A 22,178-nucleotide genomic window follows, 5' to 3' on the forward strand; every position below is an offset into this window, starting at 1 on the left:
TACAGGGCCATCTGTTTTCTTTAGGAAAGATTTTTAACTACTGCTCAGTTTTTAATAGCTACAGGACTGGCTGGGCACAGTGGCTCACCCCTAGAATCCCAGCACAGGGAGATTTGTGGAGGCTGAGTCAGGAGGATGACTTGACGGCCAGAGTTAGAGACCAGCCTAGGCAACAAAGTGAGACCCTGTCCCTACACAAAATTTTAAAAATTAGCTGGGCATGGTGGCATGTACCTGTAGCCCCAGCCACTCAGGAGGCTGAGGCAGAAGCCCAGGAGTTGAAGGTTGCAGTGAGCCGAGATTACACCAGTGCACTCTACCCTGAGCAGCAGAGTGAGATCCCACCTCTTATAAAAAGGCTTACAGGACTGATCTCTGGTGTTTCTTACTGAGTCAGCTGTGGGTCTACTTTTTATGTTTGTAAAATATCCGGCCTTCAGCTGCAGGTGCTCTCCTCTTCAGCCGCTGCGCTGGCCGCAGGTTGCCCTGATTCTCTGACTGGACAGTTAATTTGTGCTTTCTCTTCTCAGTCTCACTAGGGCTTGTTTAGTACATTCATTTTTCCGAAGAGCCTCCTCTGTGTCCCGTCTGCGCTCCTGGCGCGTCTGTGTTTTCTTTTCCATTGATTCTTGTTTTTCATTCTCTCTTTCCTTTCCTTGTTCTGAGTTTAGGATCCATCCCTTTTCTGACTTGAGCTGGACATTTAGGTCATTGGCTTTCAGCTTTTCTTCCTTTCCAGTATCAGTAAGAGCACTTAGGGCTATGAATGTTCCTCAACATGTAAGTTTTGTTGCATCCTGTGAGTTTTACTATATAATGTTTGCATTATCATTTACTTCTAATTTTTTTATTTCCACTGGGAGTTCTTCTTTACCCCTTAGTTATTTAACAATGTGAACAGATTGGTTTTTTCTTACTTTTTATTGAGATATACATGCAGAAAAATGTATATATCACAAACATACAACTTGATGGATTTTCACACTGAACATCTGTGTAAGCAGCACCCAGATGGACGGCAGCAGCCCCTGCCTGTCCCCCGGGTCACTGTCCGGACAGCACAGAGCAGAGGTTGTGATTTTCCTGTTTTTGTGCCTCCTGTGGGTGGGCAGGCTCATGCAGCACTTGTCTTTAGTGGCTGGTCCTCCGCCCAGCGTCTGGGTGTGAGATTTATTCTATGTGACCATGGGTGGCCGGTCCTCCGCCCAGCACCACGGGTGTGAGATTTATTCTATGTGGCCATGGGTGGCCGGTCCTCCGCCCAGCACCACGGGTGTGAGATTTATTCTATGTGGCCATGGGTGGCTGGTCCTCCGCCCAGCGTCCGGGTGTGAGATTTATTCTGTGTGGCCATGGAAAGCATTTATTTCCAACAGTCGTCTCTAAACTTCCAAACACACTAGGGCTTTTATGTGTCATTTTCATTCTCTTCTTAACTTCTCCAGCCTCCACCCCATGCGGCTCCCCTCTCCACCCTGCTGCCCTGAGCACCGGTGGGCTCAGTGGCCTGGCCTGGAAGACTCAGACTCCTCCCCCATTGCTGGCCTGTTTGCTTGGCATTCATCCCCGACATGCAGGCTTAGCGAGTGTCTGGGCTCACAGAGAGCAGGGTGAGTGGGGTCCTGCCTCTTGCTGGTTCCGGTCTACACAGGTGACAGACTTGATGTGAGACCCACAGGCTGGGGATCCAATAGTGCTGGGATGTGAGAATGGAGCTCCAAGGCTCTTGTTTGCATCAGAGGCCTCCAGAGGCCACTGTGAGAAGGTGGAGTTTAAACTGGGACCTGAGGTTGAGTAGGGTTCACTAAATGAAGACGGGGAGCTTCCAACACAGAAGGGCAGGCGGTGAGTGAGAAGGTTGCTGATTCCACCAGGTGTGTAGCAGGCAGTGTCAACCAACAACTAGCCAGAAGGTTATTTGCTAAGTTATTTTCTAAATAAATAGATTGATGGTTGGAGCATAGATGATTGATGATGGATGAATGGAGGGATGGATGAGTGGATGGACAGGTAGGTGGATAGGTGGATAGGTGGGTGGTTGGGCGGGTGGATGGGTAAATGGATAGGTGATGGTGGATATGTGGATGGATGGGTGGTGGATAGGTGGACGGGCAGATAGATGGTTAATATGCGGATGGATGGGTGGATGGATGGGTGGATGAACAAGTAGATGGTGGATATGTGGATGGATGAATGGGTAAATGGGTGGATAGTGGGTATGTGAATGGATGGGTGGATGAACAGATGGATGGATGGTTGGATGGAGGGTGGATAGATAGATGGATGGTTAATTTGTGAATGGATGGGTGGATGTGTGGATGGGTGGGTGGATGGGATTATGAACGGGTAGGTGGTGGATATGTGGATGGATGAGTGGGTGGATGGGTGGATGATGGATATGTGGATGGATGGGTGGGTGGAAAGATTGGTGGACAGGTGGATATGTGGATGGATGGCTAAATGGCTGGGTGGGTGGATGGGTGGATGGACAGATGGATGGTGGATATGTGGATGAATGGGTTGGTGGATGGACAGGTGGGTGGACAGGTAGGTAGGTGGGTGGATGGGCGGGTAGGTGGATGGATGGGCGGGTGGGTGGGTGAATGGACAGATGAATGATGGATATGTGGATGGATGGGTAAGTGAATAGTTGGATGGACAGATGGATAGTTAATATGTGGATGGATAGGTGGATGGGTGGATGGATGGTGGGTGGATGGGTGGATGAAAAGGTAGATGGTGGATATGTGGATGGATGAGTAGGTGGATGGTGGATACATGGATGGATGAGTGGATGAACAAATGAATGGATGGGTGAGTGGATAGATGGGTGGACAGGTGGATGGTGGATATGTGGATGGATGGGTAGATGGATGGGTGGGTGGGTGAATGGGTAGATGGACATGTGGTTGGATGGATAAGTGGATGGATGGGTGGGTGGGTGGATGAATGTATGGAGGATGAATGGGTAAGTGGGTGGATGGGTAGATGAATGGATGAGTGGATGGATGGGTGGGTGGATGGTAGATGAATAGGTGGATGGGTGGGTAAGTGGATGGATGGGTGGATGAACAGGCACATGGATGGGTGGGTGGATGGGGTGTGTGGATGTTTGGGTGGAGGACAGATGAGTAGATGAATGGGTGAGTAAATGGATGGATGGATGGATGGATGGATGGGTGAATGGATGGGTGGATGGATGGATGGATGGATGGATGGATGAATGAATGAATGGATGGGTGGATGGGTGGATGGATGGGTGGAGGATGGATAGGTGGGTGGATGGGTGGATGAACAGGCAGATAGGGATGGATGTGTGGATGGATGGGTGAATGGACAGATGAGTGTATGGATTAGTAGAGGACAGACAGGTGGAGGATGGGTTGATGGTGGGTAGGTAGATGGGCAGATATGTAGATGGATGGGTGGGTGGATGGGTGAATGGACATGTGGATGGGCAGTTAAGTGGATGGATGGGTGGATTAATGGATGGATGGGTGGGTGGATGGTTGGGTGGGTGGATGGATGGGTGGATGGATGGGTGGATGGATGGATGGATGGATGGGTGGATGGATGGGTGGATGGATGGATGGATGGGTGGATGGGTGGGTGGATGGGTGGGTGGATGGATGGGTGGATGGATGGATGGATGGGTGAATGGATGGGTGGGTGGATGGATGGATGGATGGATGGATGGATGAATGAATGGATGGGTGGATGGATGGGTGGATGGCTGGATGGCTGGGTGAATGGATGGATGGATGGATGGATGGCTGGGTGGATGGATGGATGGATGGATGGATGGATGGATGGATGGATGGATGGATGAATGGATGGGTGAATGGATGGATGGGTGGATGGGTAGATACATGGATTGGTAAGTGGATGAACAGGAGGATGGATGGGTAGATTTGTGGATGGATGATGGGTGGGTGGATTGATGGAGGATGGATGGGTGGGTGGATGTGTGGAGGATGGGTTGATAGATGGGTGGATATGTAGTTAGATGGGTGGATGGATAGATAAGCGGATGGATGGATGGGGGATGGGGAATGGGCACACATATGAATGGATAAGTGGATAGAGGGTGGACAGATGGATTCCAGGTGCCTGGATGGAAACAAAGGGGAATGGAGGGAAGGAATGAATACCCTGGCTTTCCGTGTGCTATGGAGCTAAGTTCTATTCTCAAGGCTGAGAGAATCACTGTTGAGAGCATGATCTCAGGAGTGGTTGTTGCTGGTCTCCTGCCCTCTGTGTGTGCAGTGCCTGGTAGGCATACGTGCAGTGGGCCCTGGCTATCTGGATGCTCAGCCAGGTTTGCAAACCTCTGGTCCACACTTTTGCCTCCACATCTTTGCCCAGGTTGCTCCTTTGTCCTGGAGTGTCCTCTCTTGTCTTCTCATAGCTTCACTCACATCTCCTTCATGGAATCCTCCCTGACCCGTAGCCCACAGAGGCTGGCCCTGCTCCTGTTCCTTGAAACTTGATGTAGTGTTGCTAAATGTTCTCTGGGTCTTCAGGTATTAGATCCCCTGGAGATCTGGGCTGTGCTTGGTGCTACTCAGCACCCCTGTGTCCAGGCTGAGGGAGATACCATCTGGGGTTATTCTGCTCAAGCCATTGGCCACAGACAAGAATGCTGCTGCCCACTCGGAAGGAACACTGTCCACAATCAAGCTGAGCCCAGCTCAGAAATGTGCAGACGTGCCTTAGCTGGCCTGGCCAGGCCATGGCAGGGCCAGAATTCAGATGCAGCCTCTGCCATCTGAGTCTACATTCCCTGCTGCCCTGCGTGACAGCTGACCCAGCCCACAGTAGATCACCCAGCTGTGTGCCAACCTCTGCTCACCCTCTTCTGCTGGGGACCCATGCAGCTGCTGCCTGGCAGAGAATATATCCACGTCCATGTCCAATTGTGAGTCTGTGTCTCTGTGCACATGTATACAGTGTAGTGTGTGTCATGTGCATGTGTATGTGGTACAGTGTGTGTGTGCAAGGTGTGTGCATATGCATGCAATATGATATAGTGTTTGTGTGCACATGTATGTGGTGTGGCGTCTGTGTGCATGTATGTAGTATAGTGTGTGCATGCATGTAGTGTGGTGTGTCGTGCTCATGTGCACATGCATGGCATGCTATGTCTGTGAGTGGGTTGTGCACACATGTATGCAGTATGCTGTATGGTGTGTTTCATGCACATGTGTGTATGATGGTGTGCGTGTATGTACTGTGGTATGCATCTTGTACATGTATGCTGTGTGTGCATGCATGTAGTATGGTATGTATCATGGGCACATGTGTGTAATGTGTGTGCATGCACATAGTGTGGTGTGTGTCATGAGCACGTATGTTGCATGATGTGTACATGCATGTGGTATGGTGTGTATCATGGGCACATGTGTGTATTGTGTGTGCATGCACGTAGTGTGTGTCATGAGCACATGTGTTGCATGGTGTGTACATGCATGTGGTGTGGTGTGTGTCATGGGCAGATGTGTGTAATATGGTGTGTCTGTGCATGTAGTATGGTGTGTGTTGTGGCCATGAGTGTTGCATAGTGTGCATACATGTGTGTTGTGTGGTGTGTGTAGTATGCCTGTGTGTGAACTACAGTGTGTGCATATTTGTGGTATAGTGTGTGCATGCATGCATGTAGTGTGTTATGTGTCATAGGCACATGTGTGTAGCATGGAGTGTGTGTAGCACACATGTGTGTGCAGTGTGGTGTGTGCATGTATGTGGTGTGTGCATGCATGTGGTATGTGTCACAGGCACACATGTGTAGCATGGTGTATGTGTAGCGTGCATGTGTGTGCAATGTGGTATGCGTGCATGCATGTAGTGTGTTACATGTCATGTGCACAGGAGTGTATCACAGTGTGTGTAGCATGCATGTGTGTGCAGTGTGGTGTGTGTGCATGTGTGTGCAGTGTGGTGTGTGTATGTATGTGGTATGTGTGTGCATGCATGTAGTCTGTTATGTGTCACGGGCACAAGAGTGTATCATGGTGTGTGTGTAGGATGCATGTGTGTGCAGTGTGGTGTGTGCATGTATGTGATGTGTGCATGCATGCATGCATGTAGTGTGTTACGTGTCACGGGCACACGTGTGTAGCATGGTGCATGTCTGCAGCGCTGGATTGATTCTCAGTCTTTGGGTGAGAACAAGGCTTTCGGTGGGTGGTACTTTTTATTTTTTAATGTTCACGATGAAATGTTTTAAACATACAGAAAAGAGAGAATAAGAACAGCACACGCGAAGCTACATTAGCGAAACTACAGCAAGTTTCAAGGAATAGACTTTCCACCCAGCCTCAGAAATGACCCACAACTGACTGGGCTCAGATTTACCTCTAAAAGATCAGGCCCCTCTTAGCATGTAACCACAAAGCCTCGGCCACACTTGGAAATGTTCACAGCCACTCCCAGCCTGGGTGGGTGTGGACTGAGGGTTCGGGTCCCCCCTCTGCCGCCCAAATCTTGCTCTTCCAGCCATTTCCCTGCGGGATCTGAGTGGGATCCACACACCTGGCTGCCTTCGTGCCTCCTGAGTTTCTTATGACCCCACACCCCCAACTCTCTTCCTTATGGTTTTTGTTGAAGAAAACCTGGTTTGTCTGTGAGGCCAAGTCCAGGGTAGTCAGGGGCTGTCGGACTCAGGTTCCTACCAGGGCCCATCAGGGGCGTGTGGCCTCTGCTCCCCGACAGCCATCAGTGGCCGCCATGAATCCTTGGAGCCACCACGGTAGTCCTTGCCTCAGTTTGTGAGCAGGGCTCCCACTGTCAGGAGAGCCACCCTCACTGACACCAGGCAGCCACAGCAGACGGTCCCTGCGGACAGGGAGGTGGCAGGCTCGACTCCTTCTCTCCATCCATCCGTTTTCAAAGCAGCGAGTGCATCCAGCGTCCTCCAGCGCTAACCAGTGAGCTTGGTTTTATGATTTTATGAATTTAAGATTCACACGTCTTTGATGGGATTTGGTCCATTCTGCTGATGCCAACTGAAGCTCAGAAGGCACCCCGGTCCTTGGCACCCAGCTCTGCTGGGCTCCGACCCACTTCCTGGTGTGGCAGGGTGCTCCAGCCCCTTCTGTGGGGTTCCTGTCCCAAATCTGCTCAGCCATTTGTCTGCAGAGCCCTGGCCAGCGAGGCCCTGTCTGGGCCCAGGCGGCCCTTGGAGCCCCCGGTGCGTGTTCATGGTGCCCTCCTGAGGCCCGGGCTGCGACGGGCCCACCGCGCTGAGTGCTGCAGCCAGCACTTCTCTAAACAGGTCACCTCAGGTCCACCGGAAGTGCTTCCCAGGGCCACGAAGAGCCTCCCAGGCTGACCCAGACCCTGATCCAGGGATCTCCGGCAGAGCAGAGGAGGGGTTTCCTGAAGTGAGACTCGGGAGAGTGGAACCTACTTCCTACCCGCTAGAGAGGGGCCTTTTCAATTTGGAGAAAAACTTTAACCAGTGCTGAACCGAAGCCCGTTTGGCTTGAGCACATTTGCTCAGGAATCGCATCTCGAGGGGGGTTTTGCGTCCACTTCCCGTGGGTGGCCAGGCCCTGTCCCCACTTGAGGCGAGAGCCACGGGGATGCCCATCGTGAGTGCAGGCGCCGTGGGAGCTACAGGCTCAGACCACACTGAGGCCTGGAGCAGGAAGCTGCAACGTCCATCTCCTCGACCCGGCTCCCCGTCGCCCTGTGGCCCGAGGTGTGATCATTTCATGCCTGATCAGCCTCCCTCTGGCCTGTTCCCCTCCACTGACGGCCAAGCCCAGCCAGGCAGGGCCACTTGGTGCTCCCAGGACAGCCTCCAGTTTCTCTGGCCCACAGGCCTGGAGAGCAGGCCCCACCCTCCCTTCCTCTGCTAGACGCCTGCCCGCGGTCCAGCCTTATCCCGCTGCCCTGGGGCCTCTGATGTCCTTGTTTCCTGAAAGGGGCCTTCCCTGACAACACAACCCCCAGGGAACTCACTCAAACAGCTGCTCTTAGCCAGCAGCTCAAATACTGCGGTTTCTCAGATTCCGGCACAGTCTTCCCACAGAAAGCTGGCGGCTTCGTCAAATACTGCAGCTTCTGATTCCAGCACAGTTTCCCACAGGAATCTGTTTCTCTGTGTGTCGCCATCTCCTGACCCCGCCGGTGGTACACAGCTGTGTTTCCCTCCTTCAGGGCGCACCGCCCTTCAGGCCAGAAGCTTCCAGAAGGCAGAAATGCTGAGCTCCCTGCAGCGATGCAAGGCGGGCCCCGTACGGCTCTGCACCTTGAGGGCCGACTGCGTCCTCTGGGCTCCGAGGGGCCACTCTCCCGCGGCCATGCAGAGACCCGGAGATCTGAGGCTCCGCGGCTGCAAGGACAGCGTCTCGGGGCAGGAGGGGTCCTTCCTCACGGTGCCAGCCGGAGGGTGCTCTCCAAGTTCACACCCCAGAGAGTGAGGCTGCAAACGGATTAGGTCTGGATATTTTAAAATTATAAAAATATTATCAGAAACAAAGGAAAGCTGACCCTGTCGCCTCGGGGTGGAGAACATCCTCCTACAAAGCTGCCAAACACAAACAGGTTGGATTCCACACGTTAGAGTGTAGAGCTCTGGGATGCGAGAAGACGCATAAACAACGTCAGAAGCCGGCAACAGACGCAGCGAGCATGTGCAGCGACCAGGCTGAGGCGAGCCCTGATGTGCACAGCCACCCGGAAGCCCCACCTCAGCGGAGAAAGCACAGTCCTTGCATGGGGATTTAGAGGGAAAAATTAAAACTGCGAGTCGATACGAACAGATGCTTGGTCTCATTCATAATTACAAAAATGCAAATTAACTCGGCGAGTGAGTTTCCCCTAACAGATTGGCAAAGCTGCGGAGACTGGTGCTTCGGCTGCGGCTGCTGAGTAAACCGGTCAGTCATTTATCAGGAGGGTTTGTCACAGCTGTCAGAATTGTAAGTGGATGTGACCTGGGACCCAGCGTCCCCCTTCCTGGAATTGAGGCTTCGCACACCTGACGTGGCTGCACCAACGTCACACAGGGCCCCCACCGACGCCACACGGGGCCCCCACCGAAGCGTCGGTCATGACAACAGAACATGAGAAGCACCCACAGCGGCATCAGAGCGGAGGGGATGGACCCTGTGTGCCCAAACACGCATGTCACAGGTCCCCCAGGGAGGCGGATCCCAGCCCGGGCACGAGAGTGTGGCAGGTCCCCCCAGGATGGCACAGGAGACCCCAGGAGTTGGCAGCGGAGCAGCCATTGGGGCTCCTGGCCCAAGGTGCAAAGGCAGAGGTGGTGGTTGTGGCCAGTGCCAGGCGAGCCGTGAGGGGACGGGCAGGTGCCAGGTCCCCTACCAGAAGCACGTGCACAGCAGGGAGTCTGTGGGGATGGCCAATGGCCGGGGGCCTGGCTGGTGTGCCAGGTGGGCTGCCCCAGGGCACCAGGCAGGGCGCAGGAGGGAGAGAGTAGAGGAGAAGCAGAAACCGGCCTGCGGGGAGGCAGGGCCAGGCATGGGGCAGAGAAGGTCAGTCTGGGTTCCTGACCTGGAAGGAGATTCATGCCGTGAAAAAGCCAGGATGCAGGGCAGAGTGCAGCTCGGGAAAGAGAAGAGATGCGTGTCCAGCTGCCTGTGTGTGCTGGGTGTGCACGTATATGTCTGCATGTGTGCCCATGTCTAGACTGGGAAGCCCCAGGACCGTCCACAACACACACACACACACCCCCCAGACTGTGGAAGTGGAGCCGTCTGCGAGGTGCCGTTCATGCCCCAGAGAAGAAAGTGTGGGGTGCTGCGTGCTCCTGGTTTCTTTGTGACACTTTCTGTCTTGCTTAAATAAGACATCTCAGGAGAAAAAGGAGTTTGAGGCAGAATTGGATGAACTTGGTGATGGTGGTTGGAGCTGGGCTCAGGTGGAGTCAGGGGCCCTGGGATCTGGCTGGGTCCCTGCAGCCTGACCCTGAGACAGACCCTGGCAGAGAGGGGGAGTCGGCCAGGATGACCAGCTGGCCTGGGGCCCCGGGATGCAGGGCTTTCTGTGAAGACTGGACGCTCCCTGGTCACCCTGGACCTCACGACGGAATGGAGAGGCAGGTCTCAGGGTTCTGTGACGACATCTCGAGACCACCCAGGGAGACGCCTGGGGCCAGGGCAGCCCAGGACACGGGTGCATGTCCACTCAGCCAGCCCAGGACACAGGTGCCTGTCCACTCAGCCAGCCCAGGACGCAGGTACGTGTCCAGTCGGCCAGCCCAGGACGCGGGTGCGTGTCCACTCGGCCAGCCCAGGACGCGGGTGCGTGTCCACTTGGCCAGCCCAGGACGCGGGTGTGTGTCTACTCGGCCAGCCCAGGACGCGGGTGCGTGTCCACTCGGCCAGCCCAGGACGCGGTTGTGTGTCCACTCGGCCAGCCAGGACTAGAGTGGACACTGAGGGACACTTGGGGACCCCACGGGGAGCACAGGTGCGGGGGCAGAGCAGGCCCTGGGTCGGGTCCCAGCTCCACACGTGAGCTGTGTGACCTGCGACGTGGCCCTGGGTCAGGCCCCCGCTCCACACGTGAGCTGTGTGACCTGTGACGTGGCCCTGGGCCAGTCCCCCGCTCCACACGTGAGCTGTGTGACCTGCGATGTGGCCCTGGGCAGGTTCCTGAGCCGCCCTGGGTTTTGCTGCTGCTTGTGGGGAAGGTGAAGCCCCACACGCAGCCGTCCTGGGAAGAAGCATCCAGGCCTGCGGTGCGGCTGTGTCCAGGGCGGACCTTTTGCAGAGCCCACGTTCTTAGGCAAGGGAGGAAAACTCAGACTTTCAAACAAAAAGAAAAACCCATCTTTGCTTCTACTGAAATCCAGTTTTTGAAGTTTTGAAGTTTTCGACCTAAACACTGAAAGGCTCCACCCTTGAGAGACGCAGCAGCCGGAGGAGTCTGTGCCCCTCAAGGCTACTGTGGGCAGGAAGCCCAGAGGGGTGGGGCCATGAGCCAGCACAGACCAGGCCCAAATGTGTGGGTGGCATGGGTGCGAGTGGCGTGGGTGCAGGTGGTGTGGGTGTGGGTGACGTGGGCATGGGTGGCGAGGCCATGGGCAGTGTGGGCACAGGTGGCAAGGGCGTGGGTGACATGAGTGCAAGTGGTGTGGGTGGTGTGGGTACAAGTGGCGAGGGCGTGGGCAGCGTGGACATGGGTGGCGTGGGCGCCAGCGGCAAGAGCGTGGGTGGCGTGGGCGCCGGCGGCAAGAGCATGGGTGGCATGGGTGCGGGTGCTGCTTCTCCTCAGGGGAATCTCCACGATGCCTGAAACTCGAGCTCCTGGCCCGGAAAAGCGGTGGCCGCGGTCGGGGTGGCACACACGCACAGACCCCGAGCTGATGGCCTGTCATGCCCACAGGCGCACATCTACTCCCTGGGGGCCACACTGAAGGCCGCCCTCGAGTACGTAGCAGAGCCCACACTGGAACTCAGGCTGAGCCAAGACCTCGAGGCGCTGCTGAGCCGGATGCAGGCAGAGGACCCCAGGGACCGGCCGGACCTCGAGGTAAGCGAGGCTGCCCTGGGCCGCCCAGGTTGTGACCCTGACCTCACAGGCCCAGACACCGTGTGCTCACCCCACACACGCCCGGCAGCCTCCCCTGGGTTCCGTGACCACAGTCCAATGGCATTTTGCTTAAAGGAGGACTTGGTTTTTTATTGTCCATTTTTGATATGAAAGGTCTTGCTTGTGACAAGGCTCCTGGTTCTCTGCAACCCGGATGTGCTGCCTTTTCATACTAGAAAATGGGCAAGACAGGCGCAGGCAGGCTGTGGGGACTGTCCCCAGGTCACCTTCAAAGGATCCGGCCCTGTCGGGTGGGTGGCCACGGGAGATGGCCCCTCCTCCGAGCCTTCCTGTCTGAGGCACTCACGTCCCCAGAGCATCATCGCGCTGTGTGAAGAGAAGCTGCAGCTCACATCCTCCTGCCGCGTGTGCCGGAGCCTCTCTGCCGTGGGGAGGAGGGTCCTCTCCATCGAGTCCTTCGGAGCACTGCAGGGTGAGCTCTTGAACCCACACACATGCATCCTTGTGTGTCCACATATACCTGTGTACCATGTATACACACGTGCCCATGCTGCACACGCATGCACACACACATGCACACATCCATGCACACACATATGCCGCACACATCCATGCACACACCCATGCACAGACACACTACACACACAGACACACTGCACACACACCCATGCACACACACGCTGCACATACCCCTGCATACAGACACATGCTGCACACACACATACTGCACACACACCCATGCACACACACACGCTATACACACCCATACACACACACACTGTATACACACCCATGCACACACGCACACACCCACTCATGCATTCATACAGATCACATGCACTCGTGTACTCACACAGCCACACACAAGCGTTCAAATAGATCACATGTGCCCCGTACACACATGTTCACACTTGCTCACAGTCACACACATGCAAATTCAGACATGCCTGTTCACATTGCACACGCCCACACCAGAGTGCACACATTACATGCCCGCTGTCATGCCTACCACGTCCACTGTCTCACACGTGGTCAAACACGCGAACATGCTGGTCCTATGCACACACCCGTTTCCACACTCTCATGTGTATTGATTGTGCCAGCCTTGCAGGCACCCATGCAGGCAGAGGTGACTCTGGGTCAGCTTCAGAAGTCCGTGGCATTGGTGCCGGGCACATGGGTGTTAGTCTCATGGGCATTTACATAAACGGACGCGTTGATGTTTCACAGCTGATTTTCACCTGCCCCCACCACGGGTGCCAGGCAGGTGCGTTACAGAGCTGCAGCCGCAGCATTTGGGGTGTTCGTGGCTCACGCGGATTCTGGCGTCTCTCAGGCCGCCTTTGAACAGAGGCCGTGTCTATGGGGCCTCAGGCGGGTGGCCGGGGGCACAGTCCCGAGGAGCCTCACGGTGGCCAGCAGGGCCCTCCCTGCCGAGTGAGCACGTTTGCAGCTCAGGGTTTGTGCTGCTGCGGGAGGCAGCTCAGGGTTTGTGCTGCTGCGGGAGGCAGCTCAGGGTTTGTGCTGCTGCGGGAGGCAGCTCAGGGTTTGTGCTGCTGCGGGAGGGGCGCAGTGTGGAGCAGGCAGTTTGTGCAGCGTGGAGTAGGCAGAACAGAGACGCACAGCAGAGAGAGAGCGATGCCGTGTGTGGGAGGCGGCCACTGACGGCTGTAGCCACATCAGGTTCTTCCTGTGGGGACTCACGTGTGTAATCCTCGTGGAAAACGACGTGCCTTTGGGTGAGATAATTAGACAGTCCCCGGATCCCGCAGGAAGCCCCAGCAGGAAGCCCCACCTGGCCTGGGGAGAGGCAGCCCCAGCCTCTAGTTAGCCAGGATGAAGTGATGAGTGGGGCAGGTGAGGAAGGCGGGAGCCTCCTCCTGTGAGAGCCTGCGCTGGGGTCTGTGGTCAGGGGAGGGGAGGGGAGGGGCGCCCAGCAGCTGTGAGAGCCTGCACTGGGGTCTGTGATGGGGGAGGGAGGGGAGGAGTGCCTAGTGGTGGTCCAGCGGTGGTGAGAGCTTGCGCTGGGGTCTGTGATGGGGGAGGGGAGGGGAGGGGAGGGGAGGGGAGGGGTGTCCAGCAGCCGTGAGAGCCTGCGCTGGGGTCTATGATTGGGGGAGGGAAGGGGGGGGAGAGGAGGGGAGGGGAGAGGAGGGGAGGGGAGGGGAGGGGCACCCAGCAGCGGTGAGAGCCTGCGCTGGGGTCTGTGATGGGGGAGGGGAGAGGAGGGGAGGGGAGGGGAGGGGAGAGGAGGGGAGGGGAGGGGAGGGGCACCCAGCAGCGGTGAGAGCCTGCGCTGGGGTCTGTGATGGGGGAGGGGAGAGGAGGGGAGGGGAGGGGAGAGGAGGGGAGGGGAGGGGAGGGGCACCCAGCCGTGGTGAGAGCCTGCGCTGGGGTCTGTGATGGGGGAGGGGAGGGGAGGGGAGGGGTGTCCAGCGGTGGTGAGAACCTGCGCTGGGGTCTGTGATGGGGGAGGGGAGGGGAGGCGAGGGGAGAGGTGGGAGGAGAGGGGCAGGAGGGCGCCCAGCTGTGACCACGTCTTGCTTGTGCCCAGATGTCAGCGAGAGCAGCTGGCGGGAGAGGCTTGTCCCAGGAAACGCTGGGCCCAGGAGGCCACCTGGGGACCCCAGCGCTGACCCGGAGGTTCTGCCAGCCCCCAAAGGCCCAGTGTCTGAGCCCAGCCGGGGCCCCAGAACCTCCCCAACCAAGGCTCTGCTGTCCACCCCGGTGAGAAATGGCGAGAGCCACAGCCGGGAGGAGCTGGCCAGCCTCGTCCTGGATGCCGAGCGCACCCTCGGGGACCCGGACAGAGACGCCCTCAGGAGGAGCCGCCTGCGGAAGGTGCAGACATTTCCCAGGCTGCCGTCCGACAGCCCCGAGGCCAGCCCCTGCCTGCCGCTGACCCGCGGGAAAAGCCAGCTGCCCACATCGGAATTATTCCCTCCGGACCCCAGGAAGGCCTTTCTGGACAGGAAAAATGGCCTTTCTAGCTTCCAGGCTCAGCCCAAATGCAGGCTGTGGCCGGAGCAGGAGCTGGAACACCAGCTGGGAGGGGTTCCCTGTGCAGGCCGCAGCGCGGACAGGGGCCCTGGGGCACCCGGCAGTCCAGGACGGCCCGAGACTTCACACCCGAGTCCGGGGCCAGCAGAGGCCGGACCCCCAGCCTGCCCTGCACACCCTCGAGATGCTAGCGGTGAAGCCCAGACTCCCGGGGACGATGAGAGAATTCCGGAAGGAGCCAGGCAGCCGGAAAGTGCAGCCGCAGAGCAGGTGGGTGGCCGGGTCTGGCCGGGTCTGGCCGGGTCTTGTGTGTGGCCGGAGGGTCAGTGGTCAGTGAGTCCGGGCTCAGCCTCTCCACAGCCACAAACGCTTTAACGCAGGGAATTAACCTTCACCCTCGCTCCATAATTAAGACATTTTTGTTGAGCTGCCCCGTTTCTGAAGGAAGCTGTGGCTGCGGCTGGGGATGCCGTCACCCAGGCATGGCCTCTCGGGTGGACATTTGCCTCAGGATGACCCAGAAGGCAGCCGCCTCCTCAGCCTGGCCCAGGCTCCTCGCACAGCCCTGCACGGCCGTCTCGACGGTTAATTTTCTTCCGGGAAGCAAGGCCAGCAGCCCCGGCTCCAGGACGTCATGTCAGGGGCTGTCTCCCCAGTCCTGACGCTCACAGCCTTCCTCGTCTTCCTGTTCCGATGGTTTTAAAAGTTAGAAACCAAAGCTGTGGGCTGAGCTTGCTCATCTGTGGGGCTTGGTGGTGTTGGTGCTGGGCCACCTCCGCAGCCTCCACAGGGACACTGGGATCTGAAGCAGCTGCCCGGACGTGGCATCTGTGCAGGATGGGGCCTCCCCAGCCCAGTGCTGCCCCTGGTCAGCTGCTCTTCGTGAGGATGGAGGATGCTACTGGAGCCAGTGTTCTGGGGGGCCTGGCCTGTTGGCCCCTCTGTCCAGCTGAAGACACTTGGGCCAAGGCCTGGCCAAGGGCATTGCCCTCCTTGGCTCCTTGGTGAGCCACCCCCAGCTGTGTCCCCGTGAGCAACTCAGGGCAAGGACACCTGAAGCCAGTGGCCCGCACGCAAGTCCGTCTGCCAGGCAGCGCCCGGCCTGGGAATGGGGGTGCCCTCAAGCCACCTGTCCCACCAGGCCTTGTTGACCTGAAGGACAAGAGCAGGCCATTCTGTAGCTCGGGCTTTTCTGCATGTCCTGAGCACGTGGGCCCCGTCACCCTCTACCACCCTCCCACTGCTCTCCCTGGCAGCACGCCGTCCCACACACAACAGCTTACCTTCCAGAAGGGCACACGGAGGCACGGGGTGGCTGAGCCACCTGTCGGAGGGTGGACTTTGGTCCCAGCTGTCCATGGGGCTTGGAGTGGAGAGCGGCCTCCCAGGCTGAACGCATGCCCGGTGTCAGGGTGTGTGTGTGCGTGAGAAAATGCACCCAACAAAAGCCACCACTTTCACCCTCTGCAAGAGCCCGGCTCAGCGGCACCGGGTGTGTTCACGCTGTTGCACAGCTGTCCCCACCAGCCCACACGAAACCCCAACCCCCCAGCCCGGCCACTGCACCCAGCCCGCCCTCCACCTCCATGAGCTCCGTCCAAGGGACCTCGTGGGGGTGGGATGGACGGTGCTTTGTGTCTGGTCTCTTCACTGAGCCCACTGTCTGCACAGTTCCTCCCCGGGGAAGCCTGCGTGAGAACGCTCCCCGTCCCGAGGCCAAGCGCCGTCCACACTGCCCCTGCATCCGTCCGTGGATGCCTGGGTGCTCCCCGCATTGGCTGTTTCGAGCCGTGCTGCTGCGAACATGGGCGTGCACATATGCCTGAGCCCTGCCCTCAGTTCCTCGGGGAATGTGGCCACGTGGAACTGCTGTCACCTGGGAGGTGTATGTTGAGCTTTTGGAGGAACGGCAGCACTGTGGTCTGCAGTGGCTGCACCATGGGACGTTTCCATCCACAGGGCCAAGGGCTCCAGTCTCCCCACGCCCCCCACATGCTGGGTTTGACCTGGGACCTCCCCAGCCCTTCTGTCAGGTGTGGAGCGGAGTGGGCCTTGCCCTGGCCTGTTCCCCGGACATGTCTCTGCAGGCAGCGGGCCCCGGCAAGCGGTGTCCACACTGACCTCACCACTCTCCTGTCCACAGTGGGTGTCCCTGCAGGACCTCCTGTCCCAGCTGGGCCGGCCCTTCCGGGAGTACGAGCTGTGGGCCCTGTGCCTGGCCTGCCTCCGCGCACTACAGATGCACCCCGAGCACCCAGGTGACGCATCCCCTCGCCGTCCCATCGCCCCTCCATCCTGTCCCCCCACCGTCCCATCCCCCCTCCGTCCTGTCCCCCCGCCGTTCCATCCCCCCACCGTCCCATCACCCCTCCATCCTGTCCCCCCGCCATCCCGTCCCCCCACCGTCCCATGCGTACTTGGCCCCCACCTGAGCCAAGGGACCCAGGGGCAGCCAGGACGGTGTCTCTGGTGAACGGAGCAGGCGGCTCCCGTCTGGAGCACCGTGGAGGTGCCTGCTGGGTTGCAGCACCAAGGGAGGTGTGGGGACAGATGCCTGCAAGGCGGGCCTTGAAACCGGTGACCCTGTCCCAAAGAGGAACGGGGACCTTGCCATGGCCCACACATTCTCAACACAGTGACGTTGTCCCCAGGGAGGCAGCAGTTGGCTTTGGAGTGGGGAGGGAATCTTCAGCATTGTACTGGTCCTGCCCCGTCAGAGCCCAGCCCTGCCAGACAGCAGGGCAGGCGGATGGTGCGTCTGTGACGTAAAAACACCCTGAGGGTTACGAGGGCAGCGTCTACGAGGGCAGCGTCTACGAGGGCTGGGGGAGAGGCCATGCGAGACACACCCGGCTCCAGTGTCCGTCCACCGTGGGCCCAGAGCTGGGGGAGAGGCCATGGGAGACACACCCGGCTCCAGTGTCTGTCCACCGTGGGCCCAGAGCTGGGGGAGAGGCCATGGGAGATATACCTGGCTCCAGTGTCCGTCCACCGTGGGCCCAGAGCTGGGGGAGAGGCCATGGGAGACACACCCGGCTCCAGTGTCCATCCACCGTGCGCCCAGAGCTGGGGGAGAGGCCATGGGAGACACACCCGGCTCCAGTGTCCATCCACCGTGGGCCCAGAGCTGGGGGAGAGGCCATGGGAGACATACCTGGCTCCAGTGTCCGTCCACCGTGGGCCCAGAGCTGGGGGAGAGGCCATGGGAGACATACCTGGCTCCAGTGTCCGTCCACTGTGGGCCCAGAGCTGGGGGAGAGGCCATGGGAGACATACCTGGCTCCAGTGTCCGTCCACTGTGGGCCCATGGCTGCCCCGTGGGCCCTGACCCGGGACAGGAACTGTGATGCAGGGGCTTCGGCTGAGGAGCTGTTGCCCGTGTTCTCCCTGCTGCCCAGCTCCCTTTCAGCTGCAGTTGTGCTGCTGCAGCCACTGTGTGGGCTGGGACAGTGGTACCCACGGGGAGGGCCAGGAGGAGGCAGCTCCAAGGACCCCAGGGGCTGGGGGCAGGCCGTGTGCGTGCACTGGCAGGTGCGTGCCCGTGCCATGGGGAGGCTGGGGGTCTGCACAGCCTGACCGAGGCTCTGCAGCTCCTTCCCCCTAGCCAACCCCAAGTGCAGGGCCGCACGCATGCCTGCCCTGACCCAAGCTCTGCCACAGCCTACCTGTGTCTGGACTCCGTGCTGGTTGCTGAGGACGGGGCTGTGCTCTTCCAGCCACCCCCTGCCAACGGTGAGTGTGTGGGGTCCCCCTCAGGCCGAGCCCAGCACTGGCTCACCAGGGGTGAGGAAAGCTCAGCTGGGGTTTCTCTCTTAGGTTCCTATGACTCGTTCTTTCTGGCTCCTGAGCTGGCAGAGGAGAGGCTGGTAACTGAAAAGGTACCTGGGGCCTCCTCACCCTTCCCCAGCCCTGCCCCCAGCCCTCGGGGGTGCCACGTCCCCCATCTGTCCAGCAGCCCCTCGTCAGGACTCAAGGGAGTCAGGGCAGCCCTTCCTGGCCAGGCGGCCACAGGCAGTATCTGCCAGCAGGGCCGTGGCTCTGGCCGGCGCACTAGGACCAGGCTCGGCGTGGACAGCACTAGTCATGTGCCCTAGAGCTCACGAGAACCGAGGGCTCAACGTCCGGGGATGTGCATAAAGTGCCTGTGAAACAAGAGCATTATTAAAATTTAAATTATACAAATTTAAATACAATTAAATAAATTACATTCAAAATCAAGGTAGAACTTCCACTCAGGAAGGATAGAAATGTGTACTTCCCTGCTCCTCCCACCAAGGAGGAGCACTAAGTATCCTACACTAAGCATCCTGCACTAAACACCCTACACTAAACACCCTGCACTAAGCACCCTGCACTAAACACCCTGCACTAAGCACCCTGCACTAAACACCCTGCACTAAACAAACACCCTGCACTAAGCACCCTGCGCTAAGCACCCTGCGCTAAACACCCTGCGCTAAGCACCCTGCGCTAAACACCCTGCGCTAAGCACCCTGCACTAAACAAATACCCTGCACTAAGCACCCTGCACTAAACACCCTGCACTAAGCACCCTGCACTAAACACCCTACACTAAACACCCTACACTAAACACCCTGCACTAAGCACCCTGCACTAAGCACCCTGCAATAAGCACCCTGCACTAAACAAACACCCTGCAGTAAGCACCTTGCAATAACCACCCTGCACTAAGCACCCTGCACACTGTGCAAAAAACAAGCACCAGGCCACCTGCAGGAGGAGAAGGCAGCTGGCAAGGGGCCTCTGGACCAAGGAACAAGGCAGCCGTGAGTGCCCTGGATTTTCTTTCTGCCTCATATATTGAGACTTGGATGTAAAGAAGCCAGCGACTGGGAAAAACCAGTGGGCACACACACTAAAAGCTGTGCTTTTTCATCTTCTGGGGATGTTGTCTAGAGGAACTCGGAATGGTCCACCATTTGCCAAACCATTGAAGGCTTTCCTGCAATCTAGTCTGTAATGAAAAGAGGCTGTCGTGAACCCCAGCAGTAGATGGTTCACCTTTACACCAAGAAGGCTGGGAAAGCGCCACAATCTGCAAGTGGCCCAGGCTGACCTCAGGGGGTTGGTGCTGTGAGACCTGAAGCTCTTACAAGATTTTCAAACAAAAATCGCGTCCATGAGGCTGCAGTGGCTCTGGGTGTGTGTTCCTGTAGGATCCAGCATCTTTCTTCTTCAAGGAACAAAAATCGCTGGGAAAGTGTTGAGGCACAAGCACAGAGTCAGAAAACTAAAGAAAAAAATGAAGCTTTTTTGAGTAATAAAAAAGAATTTAAGCCCCAACAGGCCAGACACGGTGACTCATGCCTGTAATTCCAGCAATTTGGGAGGCCAAGGCAGGCAGATCACTTTAGTCCAGGAGTTTGAGACCAGCCTGGGCAACATGGCGAAACCCCATCTCTACTAAAAATACAAAAATTAGCCAGGTGTGGTGGCACATGCCTGTAATCCCAGCCAGGTGTGGTGGCGCATGCCTGTAATCCCAGCCAGGTGTGGTGGCGCACGCCTGTAATCCCAACTACTCAGGAGGCTGAGGTGGGAGGATTGTTTGAACCCAGGAGGTTGCAGTGAGCTAAGATCATGCTACTACACTCCAGCCTGGATGACAGAGCGAGACCCTGTCTCAAAAAAAAAAATACTCCAACAGGCCCGGGTGTGGTGGCTCACGCCTGTAATTCCAGCACTCTGGGAGGCCGAGACAGGCGGATCACCTGACGTTAGGAGTTCAAGACACCCTGGCCAACATGGTGAAACCACACCTCTACTAAAAATAAAATTATCCAGGGGTGTTGGTGTGTGCCTATAATCCCAGCTACTTGGGAGGCTGAAGCAGGAAAATCACTTGAACCCAGGAGGCAGAGGTTGCAGTGAGCAAAAATGATGCCACTGCACTCCAGCCTGAGTGACAGAGCGAGACTCAGTCTCAAAAAAATAAGTAATAAAATAAATGCCCCAAAAAAAGCCTGGGTCTGTAATCAGAGGACCAGGGAGAACCAGGATGCGCTTATACTCCCTGCTGTGCACCAGCCAAACCCCACGGGAGCACTGTGTCCCCGCCCAGCAAGGGCCGAGCCTGGAGCCTGGACTCATCCTTGTGAGACTGCAGAGAAGTGCCCATTGCCTGCCCTGGCCCCAGGTGGCCTCAGAGAAAGTGAGCAGGAGCCAGGACCTTCCTTCCCTGCAGCCTACCCTGCAAGGACAACTGGAAAACATGGCTGAAAGGAATCGGAGACTGCACAAGCAAGTGGAAACGCATCCCATGCTCACAGATGGGCAGGATCAGTGTTGGTAAAGCGGCTACACTGCCCAAAGCAATCCGTAGAGTCAATGCTATTGCTATCAAACTACCAATGTCATTTTTCACAGAATTAGAGGAAACTATTCTAAAATTCATATGGAACCAAAAAAGAGCTGAAATAGCCAAAGCAATTTTAAGTGAAAAGAACAAAGCCAGAGGCATAACGTTACCCAACTTCAAACTATACTACAAGGCCACAGTAACGCAAACAGCATGGCACTGGTAGAAAAACAGACACATAGACCAATGGAAGAGAACAGAAAGCCCAGAAATAAGGCTGCACACCTACAACCATCTGATCTTTGACAGAGCTGACAAAATCAAGCAATGGGGAAAGGACTCATGATACCAAGAATCAGGAAGATGTCAAACTGAATGAAAAAAGACAACCAATAGATACCAACCTGGAGATGACAGAAATGTTAAAAATGACTTTAAAATTTTTAAAGCAACCATCATAAAAATGCTTCGTTGGGCAATTGCAAACATGCTTGAAACAAGCGAAAAAGTCTCAGCAAAGAAATAGAAAGTTTCAACAAAGAAATAGAAAATGAAAAGAAAAAGCTAATGGAAATTTTAGAGCTGATTTTTTAAAAAACTCAACGAATGGGCTTAAAAGCAGAATAGAGAGGGCAGAGGAAAGAATTGGTGAAATGGAGACAGAACAATAGAAATTATACAGTTTGGACAACAAAGAGAAAACAGACAAAAAAAACTAACAGAGACTGAGAAGCTTGTGGGACTATAACAAAAGATCTAATATCCATGTCATCAAAATCCTGGAAAGAGAAGAGAAGGAGGGTGGGGCATAAAAAGTACTCAAAGAAATAATGACTGAAAACTTCCAAATTATGGCAAGACTCATAAAGCTACAGATTTACAAAGGTGAGAAAATCCCAAACGTGATCAATGCAAAGAAATCCACACCAGGACATATCATAGTCAAACCTCTGAATACTAACCCTCCCCTCTCCAAAACAATAAAAGTAAAAAACAAGAAGAGAGAAACAGCAGCTTACATATATACATATGGGGGGAAACAGCTCAAATGATCAGATTTCTCATCAGTAATTGTAGAGGAAGTGCATAGCATTTTTTTAAGTGCTGAAAGAACTTTCAACCCAGAAACCTATTTCCAGAAAACATATCCTTCAGAAATTAAGGAAACAGGCTGGACGCAGTGGCTCAGGCCTGTAATCCCAACACTTTGGGAGGCCAAGGCAGATGGATCACCTGAGGTCAGGAATTTGAGACCAACCTGGCCAAGATGGTGAAACCCCATCTCTACTAAAAATACAAAAATTAGCTGGGCATGGTGGTGGGTGCCTGTAAT

The 22,178-nt window shown here is 56.4% G+C and overlaps 1 protein-coding gene across 7 annotated transcripts in view; it reads left to right on the forward strand.

The window, feature by feature from the left end:
* The window catches only part of KNDC1 (kinase non-catalytic C-lobe domain containing 1), a 65,636-nt gene that overhangs the window by 12,720 nt on the left and 30,738 nt on the right, over positions 1-22,178 (forward strand). For 4 of the 7 annotated variants that reach the window (XR_012418306.1, XM_065521663.2, XM_065521660.2 and 1 more), the window contains 6 exons: positions 11,359-11,505; positions 11,881-11,998; positions 14,081-14,796; positions 16,670-16,784; positions 18,187-18,258; positions 18,343-18,404. Coding sequence is in view for 6 of the 7 variants with exons in the window: in XM_065521663.2 (XP_065377735.1) it covers positions 11,359-11,505; positions 11,881-11,998; positions 14,081-14,796; positions 16,670-16,784; positions 18,187-18,258; positions 18,343-18,404 (1,230 nt within the window). In the remaining variant the exon portion in view is untranslated. Of the gene's footprint in view, positions 1-7,273; positions 8,763-10,061; positions 10,208-11,358; positions 11,506-11,880; positions 11,999-14,080; positions 14,797-16,669; positions 16,785-18,186; positions 18,259-18,342; positions 18,405-22,178 lie in introns of those variants that run through there. The other 3 variants (XM_065521662.2, XM_065521665.2, XM_065521666.2) reach the window with 3 other exon arrangements.

This window comes from Macaca fascicularis, chromosome 9, assembly GCF_037993035.2.
Source record: "Macaca fascicularis isolate 582-1 chromosome 9, T2T-MFA8v1.1".
Classification (NCBI taxonomy): Eukaryota; Metazoa; Chordata; class Mammalia; order Primates; family Cercopithecidae; genus Macaca; species Macaca fascicularis.